This window comes from Gossypium hirsutum, chromosome D11 (genome assembly GCF_007990345.1).
Source record: "Gossypium hirsutum isolate 1008001.06 chromosome D11, Gossypium_hirsutum_v2.1, whole genome shotgun sequence".
Lineage (NCBI taxonomy): Eukaryota > Viridiplantae > Streptophyta > Magnoliopsida > Malvales > Malvaceae > Gossypium > Gossypium hirsutum.
The window spans coordinates 48,110,743-48,133,241 of record NC_053447.1 but is presented as its reverse complement, the minus strand read 5'-3'; the positions used below and the strand labels follow the sequence as shown (position 1 = coordinate 48,133,241).

Here is a 22,499-nt window from a genome sequence, read left to right as displayed (position 1 = left end):
TGAAAGTTTCGAAAAAGTGACCTAATTTAGTAATCCGGATGAAGTGCTTGGGTTGTCATCTCATCTAGCGTAAAAAGGTTCAAGTGACAAACCGAAAACTTACAAACATGCGTAAGAATGACAAAAAGATAAAAATAAAAAATAAAAAATAAAAAATAAAAAAGAGACTGTTTGAATTGAGTAATAGAGATAGGGTGCTTGGGTTGTTATCCTAGTTCGCGTAAAAAAGTATGACCACGTCTAAAAAAGAATAAAATTTATTGCATGATTAATTAATAATACCTTGCAAATTTTGGTTCAAACTCAATTTAGTGAAATGATTTAGTTCACATGTTTCAGTTTTATGACACTAGTTGATCAAACTAGGTATTTTGAACATTTATTTATTTTTTGACTATATTGTTTATGTTGATTATCGATGCGAAAAAGATGCTCGATTTTTTATAAATTATTGAATAATTTTTAATGTTTGAAAGTACAATATGCTTGAGGACAAGCATGAGCTAAGTAAAATATGTTATCATAAATTTTTTGAAAAATTAAAACAAAAAAAAAGCAACAAATTTTAAAAGAGTTCATAAAAATTTAAAATTTATAGACAATTGTTGATATTTTTTCAAATTATTATTATATTCTTGAATTTATAAAGTACACATGAACTATCATACACGTTGTCACGTCAATATTGTTATAATATCAATGGTACATTCAACTTTTTCATCTAAAGGGCCAAGATGATAAAATAAAAAAAATATTAAAAGCTACATGTCATAATACTTAAAAATTCTTGAAAATTTAGTCTATTTGTTTTAATTTGTCAAAATTCGATTAGTGTTATGATTTAATCCAAATCATTAAAAAGAGTTGGTACTAATGTGAATATTTTCTTTTATATAAAAGTCAGTGAACTCAACTACCTCATTACAAGATGAAATTAGAATAAATAAATGTAGTAAAAAAAGTTAAATAAAAAATTAATACTCGAATTTATTCACTTCTTCAAGTTTGGTATTTCATAAATTTTTTTTAATCTTAGATTGATAGCAAACTTTTTTTTAACTAAATCGACACCCAAGTCTAACATCGTTAAGTTTAAAATAAAATTATAACATGTGGCATAAATGATGCTATGATGATGTCATAATCTAAACAATATAATAAAATAAAATAATGTTTTTGTACTTTCAATTTTTTTCCTTTTCTTGCTCTGAGAGGACGTTTACTTTCAATAGCTGATTTCAATTCCTATACTTCACATTCTGCTGTTGATAGTGCTTGTTCTTTGTTCGAGAAGTCGACTGTCTTAGCGGCAGCTTCATGTTTGTCGCTGGCGTCTTCTATCGAAGGAGCACTGGACGGAGCAAACAAAATCCCAATACAAAATCAAAGCAGAGACTACACAGATAATAAACATGGAATCCCAATCAAAAAGGTATACCGAAATCAAATTCACCCGTTGGGGAAAATGGAATCAAATCCCAGAAAACATACCCATACCGAAGCTTAGTTTTGCAAACCCAGAAAATTCTATAGTTCAGTACATTTCGTCGTTGTATCCCATTTGTTGGTAGTTTTATGTTTAAAACCAGTGACGAAATTTTATGTCAATAAATAGTTTCTTATTTTTATTTTGTAAGATTTAAGGTCATATAGTTGGACATTTTTATAAAATTAAAATAAATTTGAGAGTTGAATATATAATAAAATTACTCTCAAATTGGAACTTCATAAGGTCAAAAGTTGACTGAATGCTTACGGCATGAGAAATAACTTGATGCCATGAACCGAATAAAACACTCATCGATGTTTTGCTTGCGGTCTGTATCATCCAGTCAAGAAGATGATTATTTAACTCAAAGTTGAGATGCATCCATTATCGTCCTGCATTGAAATAGACAAGCCTTGATAAAGAGGGGGATAAAAGAAAGCATTGAACTGAACCAACAGATTCATGAAATCACATTCGAAACAATAACAAGTAGATATAATCCAAAAATAAGGGGAGAATGAAAATATCATAACAAATACTAAGCCAGGAGATCCAATAGGCCAAAAGAGACAATATGACCCGACTTAATCACCAAACTATATAATCAGGAGTTATTTTAGAAGTATAGAATCCATAAGCTCAATCAATTTCCTTCTGTGGTCAAAGCAATGAGAAAACAATAAGGCTTTGGTGGCAACAATTGGAGGTGTATGCATTTGCAATTTTCTTTTTCTTTGTAACAAAACCTAAATGATTTTTCTTAGTCATTATTTGCAATCTTCTATCATCCTTATGTCTGCTTATTACCCAGTTTCACCGATAAACAGAAAAAGTATTACTTGTCCCATGAGACACAAGTGAAACAGATGCTGATGCATACACACTGAGATCATGTAACTTTGGAAAAGGGGTTTTTAATGCATAACTGCAACAACATAAAATGATTAGAAAGCAAAAGTCAAAATCTACTCATAAGGACGCTTTCTAGAAACCGAAATGTGGCAATTATTTTGTAATTGATGTTGTAATATACTTACTGCGAAATCCTGTGGTTCACTCTCTTTGGCTTTATGGTACCAAGCTTTATGCTCAAGATACTCTTCCAGCTCTTTCTCCAACTTCTCAATGAATTCACTTGTATGATCGAGGGATTGTTCGTACTTGTATTTTTCCATAGCCTGCAATATTTGAATAGAAAAAGGTAATCTATATTGATATCACGCATCAGAAAAAAAAACTGGTGAACTGTTGAACTCTCCCTAATGTGTCAGCCACAAGTAAACTACAGTATCCTTGTCAAACAGAAAACAACTTCACTAAAGAGAGAATATTTATTTAGATGCATTACAATATGACAATGGGAGTAACACTGAATTGTGTTTACCACTATAGTACAAATAAACCTCCAACAACTACAGGTCTTAAGATGCTAAACCAGCCTAAAATTCCAGTCATAACTTTGAAGCATAAATATCTACAAACACAAACCGAGCCGAACTACCTTTTTACTTTGTACACACACAAAACATAAAATAAATAAATAAATAACCCTGATGCATTAGTAGTTCCATGCATTGATGCTAGCATGACTGAATGGAAATGAGAAATCACAAATTACCGACAACTAATTCTCAAGGAGGAAAATTTAGGAAATATCAAATATATAAGCAATAAACAGATAACCAAAGAAAGCCAAGAAATATTACTTTGTTTTTAGACAGGGTATCTGCTGGAGACATAATATTTGGTTGCACATAATTCTTTCCACGGTAAAAAATTATAGTATTGTTAGGTTTGATGTCAATCACAATGCCTTTGCTAAGTCGCCCAAGTTCGTCAGCATGTTCATAAACCTTCCCTGGCTTGCAAGGCTTGCAAATGACCTTCACAGTTTCATGTTTCTTCCAATGCAGATGCATATTGAGAACAAAACCTCCAAATACTCCTCGTCTTCCAACTTGAACATAGTTTTTTTTCTTCTCACCAGTACGCTTTAGGTAGTGTATCTCTTCCTCAGTTAAAATTTCAGGATCATATGCTTCAGCTGGGGCCTTGGGAACCTCATATTTTCTCAACTTTTCGATCAGACATGCTTCCTTTCATTTGGCCCGGAGTATTTACAAAAATAACAATCAAAGACATCTTTTTGGAATAAAATCATATAACTAAGTGAAGATGAACTAGAAAAGAGAGAACGAGGGGGGAAAAACCCAACATGTTAGACTTTACTAGTGACTACTAAGAAAGCTCACATCCAAGAAAAAGATAACAACTCTTAACCAAAATATGAACTATAGTAAAAATGAGAAGCTATCTAACCTTCTCGAGTTTATATCTAATCCTAACTTCTGGATTTGGTGAATTCATCTTCTTTTTGGCCTTTAGACGATAGAAACGAAGCTCATTCATTTTTGCCTTTCTAGACATTTTCCTCTTTCTGTTTGTGGAGGCTAATCTACAGACCGGCTTATTAAAAGAAAACCTGATAACATCCTCATCTGTCTTTAGCTCAATTGATGCATTACTCAAATATCTTGCATGCAACCATTTACCAAGTATGTTGTGAAGCTGAAATACATTCTGCTTCGCCAGCAATGAAAAATCAGAAGGAGAGGTTACACATAGTGCATGTTATGAAGGCCTCACAGCACTGTAGCTTCTCTGGCTTGCAAATGTGATACAATCATGGCATGGTCTAGGAAAAAAAAGACTCATTTTGGACAAAACAACAGAACCTGAGTAAAGATTCGCTGCACTAACAAGCAAAATAATATTTGTCACCAACTTTGACAGATTAGAGTTTACAATTTCTATCTAAGGAAAAAAAAATTCGATTATATATATTGTTGATACAAGGAGGAGGTTGCGGCAATTTGTGACTGTTCACCCACTGGGGGAAAGCTGTGAGAGAGTTGAGATAATCGGAATGTGGATGTCAAGAAAATATTGGAGAAGAGAGGAGAGAGTTGAGAGTGCTAGAGGGAAGAATGTCTTAGGCTCTTAGCCCCTTTTTTTGATGTCAATAAACTTTCAAGGGGTTGTTTCTGATAGTTCTCAAGATGTCATGTTTCACTCATATATTGGTTCCAAACTCCCTGGAATTTAGCCAATCTATTAATGACTTATTGCCATTGGTATGGGCTGTCATGTCTGAGGAATGGATATGTGCACCATCTGAATGACAGATATCCTATCCATGTCAGACATGTGGCTCATCAGTTCGGGTTCACAAGGTCTTGTGCTCGCGAATTGTTGGATTCGCAAGCGTACTGGCTCACAAGGTGTCTCTATAGTCTATCTTTCAAACCTAGAATTTATATCTCTTGAATATTAATAAAGAATGTAACATTACTTAGAATTTCAAAATTGTTTTCTTCTGTCTCTTAATTGCAGCAAATGAAAGAAAACTTCATGTAAAGCTTAGCATTCAAGTTCTCTAACACTAACTATAAAAAAATCACAAAATCATCAAAAACAAAAAATTGAAAAAGAAAAAGTGATCAACATAAGCAAGATTCAAGGTCAAAAGAAAATTGATTAAGAATCAAAATATTCCTTTTCCTTCAATTGATACATTTTTGAGCAAGCAGTAAACTAAATTAAACCTTGAAAAAAAAATTTAGAAAAAGGAGAAAATGGAGCAAACCTTTTGATAGAGAATGTAAATTACCCGCTAATTTGTCGAATTGAAGCAATAGCTGCCATTATTATATCACAAAATTAATATATGAAGCTCGAAGACTCGATTTTAGAGACTCGGATGATTCATTCATTTTGATTAACAGAGAGAACATTAAAGATAATCGATAGCATATCACATAATGTCTAGCAAACAAAATGGTAGTTCAATCCAATCCTTGAAACAAGTAATGTATAATAAAAACATTATCAAAAGAAATCAAAGACTTAAAATCCATCAAAGCTTTCAACAAGGCTTCTTGCCTTCTTCACCTACGTAGATCTCTTACTTCTCAGATGAGTTAGGTCCTCTTTTTTTGCCAAATCTAACCACTGTCAAAAAAACCGAACAAATTCATATTATTAACAATCATTTAGTTTCACTGTTTTGCCTAGTCGATTGCAAAAGAACAAAATAAAGGATTGCGTTAAGTGATTAACCCTAAAAAGTATTTAAATACTTCTTAGAGCATAAAAAATCCCTAAATTCTCAACGAAATTTGAAAAAAAAAAAAGAAGCAATTTAATTTTCATTAATTACCTTTAGTGTTAAGGCAACTCTTACCTTGATTATACATGGAAATTTAAATATACAGATGTATTAGGACAAATAAATTAATAAATTGAAATCGTAAGTTAAATGTAAATGGCAGCTGTATTATCATTGTGAACTTGAAATAATGAGTGCAAAGATTAGGTTATTATAATTTTATATTGTGGATTCAAAATAATAAGTGTAACGATTATGTATTTATTTCCGCAAAAATAATTGAAATGCAAGAAAAAAAATGTCACAAGTTTCTTGAGTATTTTGTTGTGTCTTCAAGGTGAGGAGAATTGGGTATTTATAAGATATGGTTACTGCTCATTGAAGTGACGTACTAAATAGGCTCTATGCCTGCCGACACATATGTTGTTCTAGACTTTACGTGTTCATTAGTCTACTCGCTTGACTTCGTAACCTCTACTTGTGAACACCTAGTGACATGCTAGCTAGGCTCACGAGCCCCTAATGTAGGCCTCGCGAACTGAGCTTGCGAGCCCTCCTTTCAGGTGGTGGGTCGGTAGCTCAGGTTATATTCGAGTTCTGGGTCGGTAACGGGAAATATCATAACAATATAGTCCCCCTGTTGGCTCTAAGGGTTATAAAGTGCACTTCTTAGAGCCAATGTTTTGAATTTATGACTTATTAAACACGTTTTGATTACTGATGTATAATGTTTACTTTGCCACGTGTACGAGTGGATTACATCTACTTGCATCTGACCATTCCATAATTCTCGGTTATTTGAATTGTTAAAGAAAAAAGGCAAGAAACTCTTTAAAAGGGGGGTTTAGAAGCCCTAAAAATCACATATTACAAATTCTCAGCAACTGCGATCGACGAGAGGCATTTCTTTCAAGGTAAACCCCTGTAAAATTTTTCTACTTTGGGTATTCTTTCCCCCTCTATTTCGACCATGCCTAAACTAGGGAAGGTATTGGTTAGGTAACTCTGAGTTATCCACCGCGACAGCGTACGACAAAGGTTCCTGCTGAGGCTAATTTATATGCCTCCACTACAAAGAGTAAGGAAATGTTTCATGCCCTAGCTACGCGAGGAATTAAAATTCCCAATTTCACGTGTAATTTTTTTTTATTCTTGTAGGGTCGCATCGACTGAGCGATACCAACAATGACAATATTCTGCTCCCCCTCCATGTAATAGAGGCTTGATTCCACTTGCCTCTACATCGTTTCTTCTGCTACCTACTCAAGGATTATGGGATCGCCCCTGGCAAGTTATCCGAGTTCTCCTAGTGGATTATGATGGCCTACTTTATCGATTGTTGTCGACGCGATGAGGTGCCATTGCTCTCTTTTTTCAACGTCTATACCAATTGAAGGCCCACAATCGAAGGAAGTCATCAGGTTTATAATATTTCACCCTTTGTGAAGACGTGGAATTTATCATTTTCAATAAGTGCCCCAATCTCCGTTTGAATCAGAGCAAGTATATTCGGGTGAAGTGTAAGCTTGTCGATGGCTTCAGTTTTCCCATTGAGTGGTTCTCACCAAGTAAGGATGTGTGCTTAACTTAATGAAACATTATGATAGAAGGAGGTTGGGCGTAATTTGAGAGGCTTTACAAGGGGCGTGTTCTAAATCTAAAGGATGTCTTGACCGTGAGGAATGTATTCCAATACAGTCTAGAAAAATTTAGCCTCAACGAATGGAAACAGGGTGATAATAATGAAGTAGTTGATGCTGTTAGGGTGCAGATTGAGAGAATCACGTGGCCGTATGGGGCCAAAGATGACCTAGGACTGATATTGTTAGGATACAAAGAACCAAGGAACTACTTCTATAGCTTCTGTAAAATGAGGCCTCGCCCTTGGTTCTCACTGCCTCATGTGGAAGTGGTGTGAACCCTAACTTGCTTACTATTACTACTGATATTAGATTTGTTGCTGGTGCAAGCACAACTCGTGACACTAAAGATAGTTCGGAGGAGTTACTAGCTTGTCACAGAAAATTGACGAATACATGGACGTGCGACTTTTTATGTTGGGTATGCGCAAAAACCATAGGCTAACACAAGGGCTACTAATATTGTGTTAAGTAGCGATGAAGAGAAGATAGTGCAAGATTAGAACAGCGACAAAATAAAAAAGACAAATCGCGCTGGACCTTCTGCTATTGTGGTTGTTACTCCCATTTCCCTTATTGCGAGCTCACCTTCTGTCGCTAATGTAAGCTCGCCTGCTGTTCCTGCTAACTCACCCCTTGTTGATCTTTCTCTTTATCCCCAACCATGGAGGAGCATTCAAATAAAAGAGTTTTAAGCACTATCGTTGACCATGGTGTAGCTAGTGCACCTATAAAATTTGTTACGATAGGTGGTGAGACTGGCGAACTGTTCCTTTAGTAAGAGCATATGAGCATGAGGGAATTCCCTTATAGTCCAATGATGCCACCAACCACCTGAAGATCTGTGTGCCAGAAGTAGCTAAAGAGCGTATGTGTTTGGTTAGTTCGTTTAGTGGTGTGAAGAAGCCTTTTCTGTAAAAATTAGCTCTATCCCTACAAGTTCTTTTGGCTGAGGCTAGCATGGTTGGTTTGGGTCTCAGGGAAGGTATAAGCGAAGCTAAAGTAAACAAAAGGGAGTGCGATGATTCTTACTAGAATGTTATGCAAGCTCTAAAGAGAGCTTGTGAGCTCCATTCCAAACTAAAGAAAGAAAACTAAGACCTGTAGGGGAAGATTAATGACTTAGCTGAACTTTTGGTGACTGTTGAGGGAAAGGTAGAGAAATTATCTAAGGAGGTCGTAACTGAAAAAGAAGAAAAATAGAGTGTGGATGCTACTATGAAGAAGATGGTTGAAGAACATAAGGTCACTGTGAGCAAAATGGCTAAAGAGTAGAAGGCTGCAATGGTGAGCTTAGTACAGAGGCACATTGAAGCTTTAGAAGATTTTATGAAGGAAACTCTTCAAAATTTTAACAACTTCCTGCCCGAGCTGAAGGCCAATATCTTGCTGTACGCGCAAGTTACTAGTGGCCCTTTTAATGCACGCAGAGTTAATCTTAATGCTCTCTGTGACGTTACTGATGATCAATTGGAATTTGATGTCCACTTCCCTTCTGGAGCTGAATGGGAAGAGTTCACGTCCAAATGGAGGAATTGTAAAGATTTTTACTTGGACGAAGATCTAAGTGAAACTAGTGTTGTTACTGCCAAAAAAGGTTACAATAGCAAAACTGGCGAAGGAAGCATGAGAGAGAACGAAGCCTCAAGCAACCTTGAAGAGGCTAATGATATGCCTTAATTTGTGTACTGTTGTACTCATTTTTTTAATACGAAATGAAAATTTTGAGTTTTGAAAAAAAATTAAGCTTATTTGTTAATGTTATACCATTATACCATTTTGCGATTACCTTATATCTTGTTGCACAATGATATTGTTAATAACGATGGATTGAACTTAGCCAAAATTTTGAACACGTTCTCATAAGCTTTCAATTGACTTAGTGTAGCCCAATGGCTTTATTTATGCAATTCTTAACCAATTTTGACTCAAATAGTCTTAAATAACTTAGGTTGAAAGCTTAACTCAATTAACCTTTAAACATTGGCTAGGAATGTAGGTTCACAAGTAGTTTCGAAGTTACAAGCTATTCAGCTAACTCAAATAAATGAAGGCTGTGAACATAACTCAACTAACCTTTAAACATTAGCTGGTAGCGTAGGTCCACGAGCTATGTCGAAGTTTATCAGCTGGGAGGGTAGGTTAGCCAGAGTTTCGAGCTCAACTCAACTAACTCAAATAAATGAAGGTTGTGAGCATAATTCAACTAACCTTTAAACATTAACTAGGAGCGCAGGTCCATGAGTTGTGTCGAAGTTTATTAGCTGAGAGCGTAGGTTTGTAAGTTGTTTCGAAGTTGCGAGCTTAACCTAGCTAACTAAAATAAATGAATGTTGTGAGCATAACTCATCTAACCTTTAAACATCAACTAGGACCGTAAGTCCACGAGCTGTGTCAGAGTTTATTAGCTGGGAGCGTAGGTTTGTGAGTTTTTTCGGAGTTGCGAGCTTAACTCAACTAACAAAAATAAATAAAGGCTGTAAGCATAACTCAGCTAAGCTTTAAACATCAACTAGGAGCATAGGTCCGCAAGCTGTTTCAGAGTTGCAAGCTTAACTCAGCTAACTTTTAAACATCAACTGGGAGGGTAGGTCCATGAGTTGTGTTGGAGTTTACTAATTGTGAGTGTAGGTCTGTGATTTGTTTTAGTAAACAAATAACTTAAATATAGAAATCTGTAAATAACATTTTTCATTAATGAGTAAAAAACTATACATAGTACCTTTTCAAGTGATGGGCAAACTATACATAGTACCTTTTCAAGTGATGGGCATTCTAAGTTCGTGGCAAGACAGGACCTTCCATACCCTATTTTCTATACGATTCTATAGAGTCCTTCTTAATTGGGGGCCATCTTGCCTTGTTATGATGCAAGGAAACTTGCCTCAGTATTCTTCAGCACTAGGTCACCTACTTGAAACTATTTATTTCTAACCTTGGAATTATAATAGTGAGCTACTTGTTGGGCACACGTTGTGTTTTTAACTTCTATAAGGTTTAAATTAGCCCTCATCGCCTCTTGGTTTGCAACTTTGTCAAAGTGTGCTATCCTATGCGGCTATAGGTGTAATAACCCGTTTCTAGAGAAATTAGAATAGTGGTTTCGGGACCACAACTCCGATAAGTAAATTTTTATTTTATTATTATTTTAATGTGTATGAGACGTTAGTAAGGTCGTAGTAAAATTTTATTAAGAAATTTTAATGTTTTCATGATTAAGTGAAAAGGGCTAAATCGTAAAAAGTGTAAAACTGGAGTTCTATTAGTTAAGGGTGTCAAGTAGCTATGAAACTTTAAAGTGAAGGGACCTATATGGTAATTAGGCCATTACTATGGCTAGTGGATATTCATGGCAAGGTGTTGTTGTAAATTATAAATAGTAATAAGGCTAAAATGGTAATTAAGGAATTAAAATGAAAAATTAAGTAAAGAAAAGATGAAATAAGGTTATCATCTTTTATTTTCTTCTTCTTCTTGGCTGAATACACCATTGAAAGGGGGAGGAAGCTTTTCTTTTAATTTCACTTGCATGGTATGATTTTTAAGCCTGTTTTTAATGATTTCTATGTTTTTGAGGTCGTTTTAGCTGAACCTAGCTAGCCCGGGGATCAATTTGTAAAACTGTTAAAGATTGAGGGTTATGCCAAAAATGTTCTTGAATGATTTTTAATGTTAAATGATAGATTATGAACCTTTGTTGAAAAATAAACAAGTTTTGTTAAGTGATTTTGATAAATTTTAGAATTAGGGATTGAATTGTTAAAGGTATAAATTATAAGGTTTTATTGTGAAAAGATGATAAATATGAGTAGTTTCAAGGTCCCTTGCATATTTGGTTAACATGGAATTTGATAGAAATGATTAGATTTTATGTTATAAGCTTAAGGATTAAATTGTGAAAAGTTAAAATGTTAAAGGAAAAATGGTAGTTACACATAAATGTGAAATATGAATTAAATTGAATGTTTGAAATTAAATGAAATACTTAATTGAATACAAGTATTTATTTAGATCAAGTCAAACCTCAACCGGATCTAAATCGAGGGAAAGCGAAACCTATAGATTAGCTCGATCATAATTCTACGTCTTAGTTGTCAAGGTAAGTTCGTAGTGTCCTAATATGTAAACAAATTTCTATTTGTGTACTTATATTATGATGTTTTAATTATTATTTAGAAGATTATTGTTGAATTGCATATACGTGCCCGTGTTTGTACTTCAGTACCCCTGAATGCACTTTTGTGCCCTGTTTAGACTTAGGTAACTCTGAATCAAATAATATATGAATCGTATTCACTTATTGTTAGATTAAATGATATACTATGTTCTTACTAAGTGCTATAAGCTTATTCATTCTTGTAGATTGTTTTGTAGATTATTTTCGCTGACGTTTTGGACGGATCAAACCTTCAACTCACACTATCCATTGATATTGGTAGTTTTTGTATCTCCTAGGGTAGTGGCATGTATAAACTTATGTAGTTGAATTTGTGGTTGAAATGTATATAGGATGTTTTAAAGTGATGTTTGATGAATATGTAAATAATAACTAAATGCGTTAGTGTATTGGTGTCATATACGCATAATGCTTGCTTAGAAAGTACTTTTGGTCACATTTGATAATGGATGAGAATGGTTTATTAGTATCATTTGATGGTTTGTATCATTGAGCTACCATATGTTGTATGTTTAGTAAGTTTTTGGAACTAGTAGTTGATGATTGGTAAGTGGTAAAATATACATGTTAGGTAGGTTTTGATGATTGAAATTGTGGTGCCTTGAATGACATATTGGTTAGTTGATTTAGGACTCTTGAATTGGAATTTATATGTATGTTTTGATAAGGTTTTGATGCCTTGAATATGTGCACAATTTGCTTAAAGGATCATGCATGAATTGGTATTGGAAATGACTTGATTTTAGGCAAATTTTGGGACCACACGGTCTAAGACACGGGCGTGTGACTTAGCCATGTGTGACAAGGTCATGTGTCTCCTGTAGGTTCCTTTGCATGCAAGTTAGTTAGTTACACGGCCTAGCACATGACCTGACACACAGGCATGTGGGGCTATTTCAAGAGTTACACGACTTGTCACATGGGCATATGACACGATCGTGTGACCCTACTCAGAGAGTTACACAGGTGAGGACACGGGTTGGGACACGACCATGTGTCCCTAGTTTGAAGATTACACGGCCTGAGACATAGGCGTGTGTCTCAGCCGTGTGAGGCACACAACCTGGCCATACGGCCGTGTGACCCCTATAGTCAAAATTTTCTAACTTTTTCTTAAACTTTCCAAATGTTTCCAACTTGGTCCCGAATTATTTCTAAGGTATTCCTTGGGCCTTGAGAGCTCGATTAAATGACGATATGCATGTGAACAAATTTATTATAATATGTTTTCAATTATTTATAAAATATATGTTTTAATGTGCCGTTTGTACCATAATGCTCAGTAACCCTAATCCGGTGACGGATATGGGTTAGGGGTACTACAATAGGCTTATTTCGGTGGGAATAATTGTAACACCCTTAACCCGTCTTCGCCGTCTGATTAGGGTTACAGAACATTACCGTACAAATTAAAACCATAATGTCATTTAATGAAAATTACTTAAAACTCATTATAAACTTAGAAAACATATACATTTGGGCCTTAAATCAGGACTTTGAGGTCGTAAAATCAGTTTGGGATCAATTTGGGGCTAAATCGAAACAAATTAGAAAATTTGGGAAAAATTTGAAAATTTTAAAAACATGGGTCACATGGCCATGTGATATATCCCAGACCGTGTAACAGTCGAACAAAGGGACACACGGTCATGTCCCAGCCCGTGTTTTAAATCGTGTAACTCACTAAGTTAGGTCGCACGACCATGTCGCAGACCGTGTAACTCTCTGACTCGTGACACACAGCCGTGTGCTAGACCGTGTTGCTCACTAACTTGAAAGAATAAGTGACACACGACTATGTAGCTAGGCTGTGTGCGTCACACGGTTATGTGCGTCACACGGCTGTGTGACAGCCCATGTCCTAGGCCGTGTTCTACAAAATTTGACCCTATAATCAAGCCATTTCAAAACCAAAACATACCCAATCAAGCATTTCATTTGTGCATACATTCAAAGACCTAAACACCTTTCAAACACATTTAAACATACCAATTCAATCAACCTATTTCACCTAATCAATGTACCATTCAAAGGCACCACATTTATAACAAAACAACTTCAATCAAAACAAGGCTATAATGCCACATTTCAAGCACAAAACCTATCCAATTTAGCTACTCAAAGACATCAACTTAAACATTCACATTTCACCACAAACATACCAAAATGACCATATATTACAAGTGCTTAAAAATGGCCAAAAGACTTAAACTTGTCAAGGCATTAAAAGTCCATTAAACAAGACATAAACTCTAAAAGCATATTCATACGAATTTGATCATTAACACATTCAAGAACTACCATTATAAAGAGGTCTTATACATGCCATTTATAACCTTGGCCAAAATAACTCAAAAACTACTAAAGTGACTGCTGGGTAGTGTGATAGATCTCTGACAAGCTTCCAATCGGTCGAGCTTCCAATAATCTATGAAACAAAGGAAAGTAACTACATAAGCAAATAATGCCTAGTAAGCTCGTATAAACTCAAACATAACTTAACATTCTTAAGCACAATTTATAAAATAAGCATAACATCATTACCAAGACCATAAGCTTAGTAAAATCCTATATAGGCACCATCAAACTCACAAGTTAGTAAGTTCATATATGATACATATAAGTTCAACCATATCATAAGTAGATTTTCATGTACACAACATTTATCACATTAAAATTTTTATAAGATCATGAACTAATATCAAATTGTATACATACCATGCCATTACCCTTTACTTACCCATTGAACCATCTAGAATTGCATTGGATACTCGGGAATACTCACACATAGTGTGCCTTTCCATATAACCGTAACCTTTCCTTTTTAATAGTGCTTACAAGAGTTGTGAAATGGGCCTGCTCACACGAGTTGTGAAATGGGCCTATTCACACGAGCTGTGGGTCCAAATGTTAGCTACACGATGCTGCTCACACGACCTATGGAGAACCCATAACAATTGTAGGACCTCAGCCATCAGTAGGACATTCAAGACTAGCACCCGAAACATGAAATCCCTAATGACATGTCATTCCTATACTAAGAATTCTTAAGGTTCAAAAAGGATTACTTATCTGTCAATTACTCAAATCGTTGATATACATCCATTTTCAAGCCAGTTTATAACTAACACAATATAACCGATAATCAATCAAACTATCATTAATAAGATTATAATTTATACAAACTTACCTCGACAACTATGGTTGTAATAACAAAGTTGAAGTCTAGTCCAAAACTTTAGATTTTTCCTGATTTAAGTCTGGTTATTTTTTATCTTGATCTAAATAGATAAATTGATTCAGTTAAGTACTTCAATTCAATCAATAATTCACATTATCATAAAATTATGAATTTACCCCTCATATTATAACTTTTTCACAAATTAGTCTTTAAGCTCGAAACTTGTAAAAATATTATTTTTACCCTCCATACATGCTAGCCGAACTTCTTAGGGACTTATATCAACCCACTTAAATCATCATTTTATAAAGTTACCATGAAATTTTACTATTTTCATGAATAAGTTCTTAAACCCTAAATTCACTAAAAATCACCTAACAAAACAAGTTTGTTTAACAACGAAGTTTAGTAATCTACCAATTAACATCAAAATACATTAAAAAAATCATGACAAGTCCCTCAACCTTTAACAATTTTGCAAATTAACCCCTGAGCTATGTATTTTAAGCTAAAACGAGCTCAAAAACATAAAATTACTAAAAATGGGACAAAAATACATACCATGCAAGAAAAAAGAGCTTGGCAGAACTTCTTAGCTCAAAAATGGAGATTTCAGCATTAACAAAGTGAAAATGAGAAAGATGATAGTTGATTTTCATAGTATATTCACTTATTTAATGATTTACTACATTACCCTTGTTTTAAAAGCTTATAAAACAATTAAATCATATCCATTACTATACACTAGCATTAAAAATTACATAATTACCAAAAATGTCTATTAATTTTCATTTCAAATGTCATTTAATCCATTTAACTATTAGAAACCAACTTTTGCATCTTTTACAATTTGGTCCTTTTTACCTAATTAACCATTTAAACTTAAAAATTTCTTAACGAAACTTTAATACGACCTTAATATAATCCCATAAACTTTAAATAAATAATAAAATATTTATTCTCTCATTAGAATCGTGGTTTCAAAATCACTATTTCTGACACTACTAAAAATGGGCTGTTAAAACCCCCTAAAGGAATTTTCGTCCCCAAAAATCTTGCCTATAAATAGGTTCGGGTAGTGCACTTTCATAACTTCTTCTGGTTCTTAAGTAGCTTCCTTGACTCCATGGCGTTGCCATAGAACTTTAACCAAAGCTATACGTTTATTCTTTAAAGCTGTCAAAATCTTTTTATTTATTACTTCAACCTGGCAATTTGTTTGCGGCGATTTAACAAAACTCTATGCTAAAGCAATCTGTAGGTCTTTGCAGAAATTCTTAATTTTTCCCTAAAATTGTGTGTCGTTATCTTTTATAATCAATTACGGTAAGCCAAACCTGCACACAATTGACTTCTAGAGGAAATACTCTATCTATTTTTCTGTAATAGTCGCCAAGGCTTCTGCTTTTATCCACTTAGTGAAGTAGTCTATAGGTACTACTATGAACTTCTTCTGATCTATAGCTATCAGGGATAGGCCAAGGATATCAATTCCCAAGGTCGCAAATGACCAAGAGCTCGACATAACTTACAAAGGTTCTGTTGATTGCTACTGTATCTGAGCATGCCTCTGGTAGGAGTTGCATGTACGAACCATATGGTGTGCATCCTTTTGTACAGTAGGCCAGTAATACCCCTGTCTAAACACTTTCTGTGCAAAGGAATCTGGCTCCCAAATAATCACTACAAATTCTTTTGTGTATTTCACGGATCACGTACTTAGTTTCTGTGGGTGACAAACATCACAATAATGGCGAATACCCTTTTCTATAGAGTACACCCTCCAAGAAGGTATATCTAACAGTTATAATTAACAAACCACTTTAGCAGCTTGAGATTTAAACAATTCATAGATAATGTATTGATTGGACTATATTTGAGTTATAATTGGTAGTAACATACCTCGTAGATTTGCACCGGAGTTTGTCAAATTCTCTTTTATCCAACTGAGCATCCTCTTCTTGCAGCGTCTACACAATTGGAGTCATCCAAGTTTCCTCATAGCTTAGACTATACACTTAGACCTCCCTATGCTCCAAAAAGATCTCCCTTTTTGTTCAATAATGATAGATGATACTAACATCGAGAGATTATCTGTGTGTGTATTGTCCTCTTTAGGCAACTGCTAAATGTGTACTTCAACAAACTCAATGAGCAATCAAGCTGCCTTGGCATGGTACTTCTTCAATATTGACTCTTTTACCTCATATTCTTTGTTCATTTGTTTTTCCACCAGTTGGGAATTAGTGTAAACAATGAGCTCGTTTACTCTAAGTTGGTGAGCCAACTGTAATCTAGATATCAAAGCCTCACATTCCATAACATTGTTGGATGCTTGAAAGCCAAAAGATAGCCCATACTGACACTCATTTTTATCAAGATTGATTAATAGAACCCCTTCTTCAGATTTTTTTTATCGTGAAACCATCAATATAGGTTGCCCATCTCATCAAACACTTATCCGAGCTTACTTCCACTTGTGGTGGAGTAACTACTATGTCCAATACAACAGATATAAAAAGACATCTTAGAGAAAAACATGTATTTATTTCAAGTACATACAACAAGATATAATGGTATGCCATATGCATTTATTAAATGTTAAAAGGACATAATAATGTTCACGAGTTAATATCATGATTAATAAGTTACTTGCGAGGTTAATTGTCTGTTGAAAAGAGCATTCTACTATATAGTCCGCTAAAATATGACTTTTTACTGCTGTTCTGGGGGTATATCGTATGCCAAATTCAGCCAACTTGATGTTTCACTTTGTTATTCTCCCAAAGATGTCTACTTTAGACAATACATCCTTAATGGGCTGGCTTGTCATAAATGTGATGGGATGACCTTGGAAATAGGGTCGCAGTTTGTGAACTACCACTATCAAAGCAAAAATAATTTTCTCCATATCCGTATGCCTTTATTCTCCACCCTGGAACACTTTACTTACATAATAACTGAAAATTGGCGAACCCCTTCTGCCTTAACCAAAACCGCGGCTACAGTCTCATCTGAGGTCGCTAGATAAACAAATAGAGTCTCTTCGGTGCTTGGTGACATCAATAGTGGAGGGGAGGTAAGATATAATTTGATTTTGTCAAAAGCTTCTTAAAACTCTTCGATTCATGAGAAAGAAGTCCTCAGAGCTTTGAAAAAGGGTAAACACTTATCTGCCATTCTGGAAATGAACCTATTAAGTGCCACTACTTTTCTTGTTAGGCGTTGAATATCATTAATTGTTTGCAGAGGAGGCATATCTAAGGTAACACAAATTTTCTCTAGGTTCACCTCTATTCCCCTATCGGAAATTACAAAACCTAAGAATTTGCTAGCTCGCACACCGAAAACACACTTTTCTGGTCCACTTGCTTGACTTCGTAACCTCTACCTGTGAATACTTAGGACATAAGAGCTAGGCTTGTGAGCTCCTCAGTGAGCCTTTACGAGCCCTCCTCTCAGGTCGTAGGTCGGTAGTTCGGGTTATATTTGGGTTTCAGGTCTGTAATGGGAAATATCATAATAAAGTTATTAATTGAAATGTAAGAAAAAAATCCACTAGTTATTAATTATTTTTATTCAAATAATAATTGAAATGTAAGAATATGAAAGATAGGTACATAACAATTTTTATATTAAATATCCTTTCATTTGGGTGTTTTCTTTTTGTGAAAAAATCTAACAAAACTAAGAAAACATAACTAAACTACAACAACGGTGTTATTCTAACATTCTTCCTAATAATCAGATAGAAACCTCATTAATTTCTCTGGACGGATCCCATCTATGAGTAGTCTTGTACTGCTTTGCCCACCATACTGATATCTTGATGGTTTTCAAAAGCCTCCATGATAAACCTTGAAAAACAAATAGATTTCTATTCTTCCATAGATGCTATGTTATCAATCCAAAGAGAGAAGCCCAAGGGGATGAGAATCTTGGTGCCCACTCATGATTTCCCAAATTTGCTCCAACCTAATCTAAAAGATTTCCTGAAAAGAACTGGGGTTGACAATTTGGAGGCACAAGATTTAACCAAACCTTTTTGGCAGTCAGACAATCCCTAAAGACATGCAAAATATCTTTTGTACTATGGTGACAGACTGAGCATGTTGAAATTTTGCCAATTTCTCTTCGCACATGCTCTACATTAGTAAGTAATTGTTGCTTACAGACAAGCCACAGAAAAAAAAGAAACGCGACGCGGTCCTTGAAATTTTCAAACTTTTTCCACCTAATCGAGAAGCCCCATTTAAGGACCAAACCCAAAAGATTTTGTCAGGTCCTGCTAATGGGTGTGGGGGAGATAAGGTCACAATTCTTCTAACTATTTCTTCTGGCAACTTTTCTCGAAATGCCTTTAGGTGCCTTTCATTTGGGTGTTTGATACCAAGTATTGAACTAGATTGTAAATTTTAACTAATAAATATAAAAATTAAATATATCTTTTTGTTGAAATTCTCAAGGACCCAATTTATAGATCACACTAACTCAATCAAAATATTAAATATTAGTACATATTTTCAAGAATTTTATTATAAAAGAAGAATTTTTTAGTATGAGTAAAAGAATAATTTTTAGTAAATCAAATTCTGAAAACATAATTGCAAAGTAAAATATAAGTACTTTTATTGTAAAAAAAATTATAAAAGAAGAAAGTTTAGCAATTAATAATTCAAATAATTAAAAATATTTAAAAAGATAATTACAAAAATATGAAATTAATATAATTAAAACATAATCTATCAAAAAACATATTTAAAAAATTATTTGAAAAATAAAGAACTAAAAAAATGAATTCATAAATAATTTTAAATACATTTAAAATTTTAAATAACATCGTTTATAAACATGTTTGAATATAACATGAATTTTAAATGCTTTTAAACGCAATTACAACACCCAAACGTGTTATGAATATAACATGAAATTAGAAAAATAATTATTCCTTTTTACATATTGGATTTTATATAATTATGGTTACCATTAGGATTCTCATTCTTCAACAAGCTATTGGGCTCATTAACAAATCTTTCCATAATTAGGGCAAGCAAGTAAAGTGGGACTACGATCCCATCTTCTCCTTTGGTGTTTGTGAATGGTATAAGATGTTTTCCATCTGTATTGTTGGCGTCTCCACCATACACTGACTTTCCCCAACCAAAATCCACGTCTTGGAACTTGATTCGTGTCAAGTTCGATAACAAGAAAGACCACCGGTTCAAGGCGAGGCTAGGTCGACCGTTAGTCACCAGAAAATCTGCTGTCGATTTCATGTATTCTTCTGTTGCTTTTCCTTTGGTGTGTTTCACAAGCTCTATCGCGTACTCTAATGGACTCCGACATAGTTTGTCAACAGTTGTTACAGTTGTCGGATAGGCTATTGTGTTTCCGTAATAACCTAATGGTAATGGAGGATTAAACTTGGAACGTGTATTAACGATACAAATAAGGCGAATATGTTGGTCCGGGTCAGGTTGTAAGGCTTTGGTGTGACATCTCCATAGGCATGCAGTTAGGATGTCATGAGTTGTACATTGATAATGTGGGGGAATCAATTTACGTAAAGTCGAGATTTCATTAGATCCAAAGAAAAAAAAGAGATTAACCATGTTGTTAGGTTGAGTGATTTCATCATCATTCCTATCCATAAATTCTTGATCAAACTCAAGATGCGCATATGTTACTCGAGGTGGGGTTCGAGCATTTAAAAGATGTCTTTCCCAAACAGGTGAAATGGTAGGAGACAATGCACCTCAGGCCATTTCGCCTACGGCTTTCAAGAACTGTAACAACCCGGTGGCATCGCCCATGGTGTGGTTGTGGCGGATAGTAAAGATGAAACCACCACATTTCAATCGTGTTACCTGTGCTAAAAGTTGATGTCAAAAAAGGAAATTATATAATGAAAAAGTCATCATACAAATAATTTTCAACCAATACCTTTTGTAAATGCTTATTTAAAAAAAATTCAAATCTTAAACTTAAATTCTCTTTAAAAAAATCTCAACGAAGGAGATTTATGGTTAAATTTACATGAAAATAAATAAATAAATAATGAATAGTTATAAAATTTTTTTTATTTCAAACTAGAATCAAACCCCCCACTTCTTTAGGGGTATTTTTTCAATATATTAATTAATTAGTAATTATAATAAATAATTTTAAATTAAATTTTATCTTTCCTCCCCAAATTTTTAATATTAAATATCATCTAAAATTAAAAAAATAAAACCAAACAAATAAAGAAAAAACTAACTCCATGTGTGAATCCTTGGTGCTAGTTGACTTTTTTAGTATAAGGTGTAGATTTATATATATAAGAAAGGACAGTTGTGAGAATAATAAAATGTCACATGCAATAAAATAAGAGGGCCATTTGCAACTTATAACCACTAGTGGAAAAAAAATAATTATATGATAAATGTAAATAATTTTATTTTAATAAGAAGAACAATTATATTTGTAAAGATGATGAATAAAAGCATGTAATACATACTTCTTGTAGTGTTAGGAGTACGAGGAAATATCTGACCTGGATTAGGAAGAGAGGGCAATTCAGCATCTCACCATAACCTTTAACATCAAAGAGAAGCTCATCCATGCATGGAAATGGTGGAAGAGGGTTGTCACCAAATTGCTGGAGGGTAACATCAGCATCCCCTTCAATGAACAACACACCTTCGCCGGTGCAATCCACGTTCAGCTTGCCATTAGGCCCTTCCTTTAACCTACCCGCAAACGGATAATAAAACACTAGAGTTTTTGCTATGGCATCTCTAATTACCTTGGCAGGATCTTTCCCTTCCATGGAAGGGTTATATCGATAAAGTAGGATTACTGGATGTAGAAATCGGTGACCATGTCGATCATCAATGTCCGACAATGGCTTATACTCACGAGGGGTGGGCTTAACGGGAACCACTAGCTCTGGTTCACTCCTGCGGACCTTGAACGCTAGAGAGGTTGGTTGCATTGTTCTGGCCATGGGAGTTTCAACTTTATGGGATGGTGGTTCAGAAGTAGAATACACTTGGTTTTGGGCTCTTCTTGTTCTTCAATTCCTGCCTATGTTCTTGGATATATACTGATTTCAATCTTCAAGTAGCACTTAACATTCATTTTTTTTAATTGCCCCTTGAACTTAATGACTAATTATCTTAATAAAAAAAATAAAGAGGTTAGGAAAAGGATATTATAAATTAAGTTAATGGTGAATCATACTAAATTAAGGATATTAATAAAATTTTTCGAAAACTCAAAAACTGATAAAAGATATATGTAATTCTACCTTATTAACAAGTTTAAAGCTTCCTGGAAATAGTTGATCATACTGATTGAAAAAATTTCAAGAAATTATTTTATATATCCCTTCAACCAATAAAATCAATCCATATCATATATTCTTTCATGTGGTATCATCATCTTCCTTTTCTTTTCTCTTACAAACAATCAAGTTTAATTAGAAAAAAGAATAGTATTTGATTTTTGCACCAAAACCTATGGTTCGCCATAGTTGAGATCTCATTTTGCTCTTTGAATCACTCTTTTCTATGCTGCTATCATCATATTTTATGAGAATGAATCTTTTTAATTAATTAATCAAAATATTTTATGGTCCCCCAATTTTGTAAATGGTCACTTAATTAATTCGTGTTTTTTTTTAATTTTTATGAATTGTCATTTAGTGTTTGCTGAGGTGATAGTTCAAATTTGGTATAATAATAAATTTAGCCTTCAACTTTTACATATTATATCAATTTAGTGATAATTTTTTTAAAAATTAATTCTCATCAGTTACATATTATCCCAATTTAGTCCAAATTTTAAAAAAATATATAAAA

General features: G+C 34.1%; 1 protein-coding gene, 1 long non-coding RNA gene and 1 pseudogene across 2 annotated transcripts; 1 reads left to right on the top strand and 2 right to left on the bottom strand.

The window, feature by feature from the left end:
* Window positions 1–1,026: 1,026 nt before the first annotated feature.
* On the bottom strand, window positions 1,027–3,588 carry LOC107913563 (uncharacterized CRM domain-containing protein At3g25440, chloroplastic; the record flags this gene model as incomplete). Its single annotated transcript, XM_016842196.2, has 4 exons — window positions 1,027–1,351; window positions 1,757–1,881; window positions 2,527–2,667; window positions 3,196–3,588. Coding segments are annotated over 3 exons (567 nt in total), but the record flags the coding sequence as incomplete, so codon positions are not given.
* A 2,882-nt stretch (window positions 3,589–6,470) lies between these two features.
* LOC107913564 (uncharacterized) lies at window positions 6,471–7,813 on the top strand. Its single transcript, XR_001688561.2, has 3 exons — window positions 6,471–6,571; window positions 6,657–6,735; window positions 6,816–7,813. It is a non-coding gene; the product is annotated as an uncharacterized lncRNA (long non-coding RNA).
* An 11,794-nt stretch (window positions 7,814–19,607) lies between these two features.
* LOC107911171 (benzyl alcohol O-benzoyltransferase-like) lies at window positions 19,608–21,643 on the bottom strand (annotated as a pseudogene).
* Window positions 21,644–22,499: the final 856 nt, after the last annotated feature.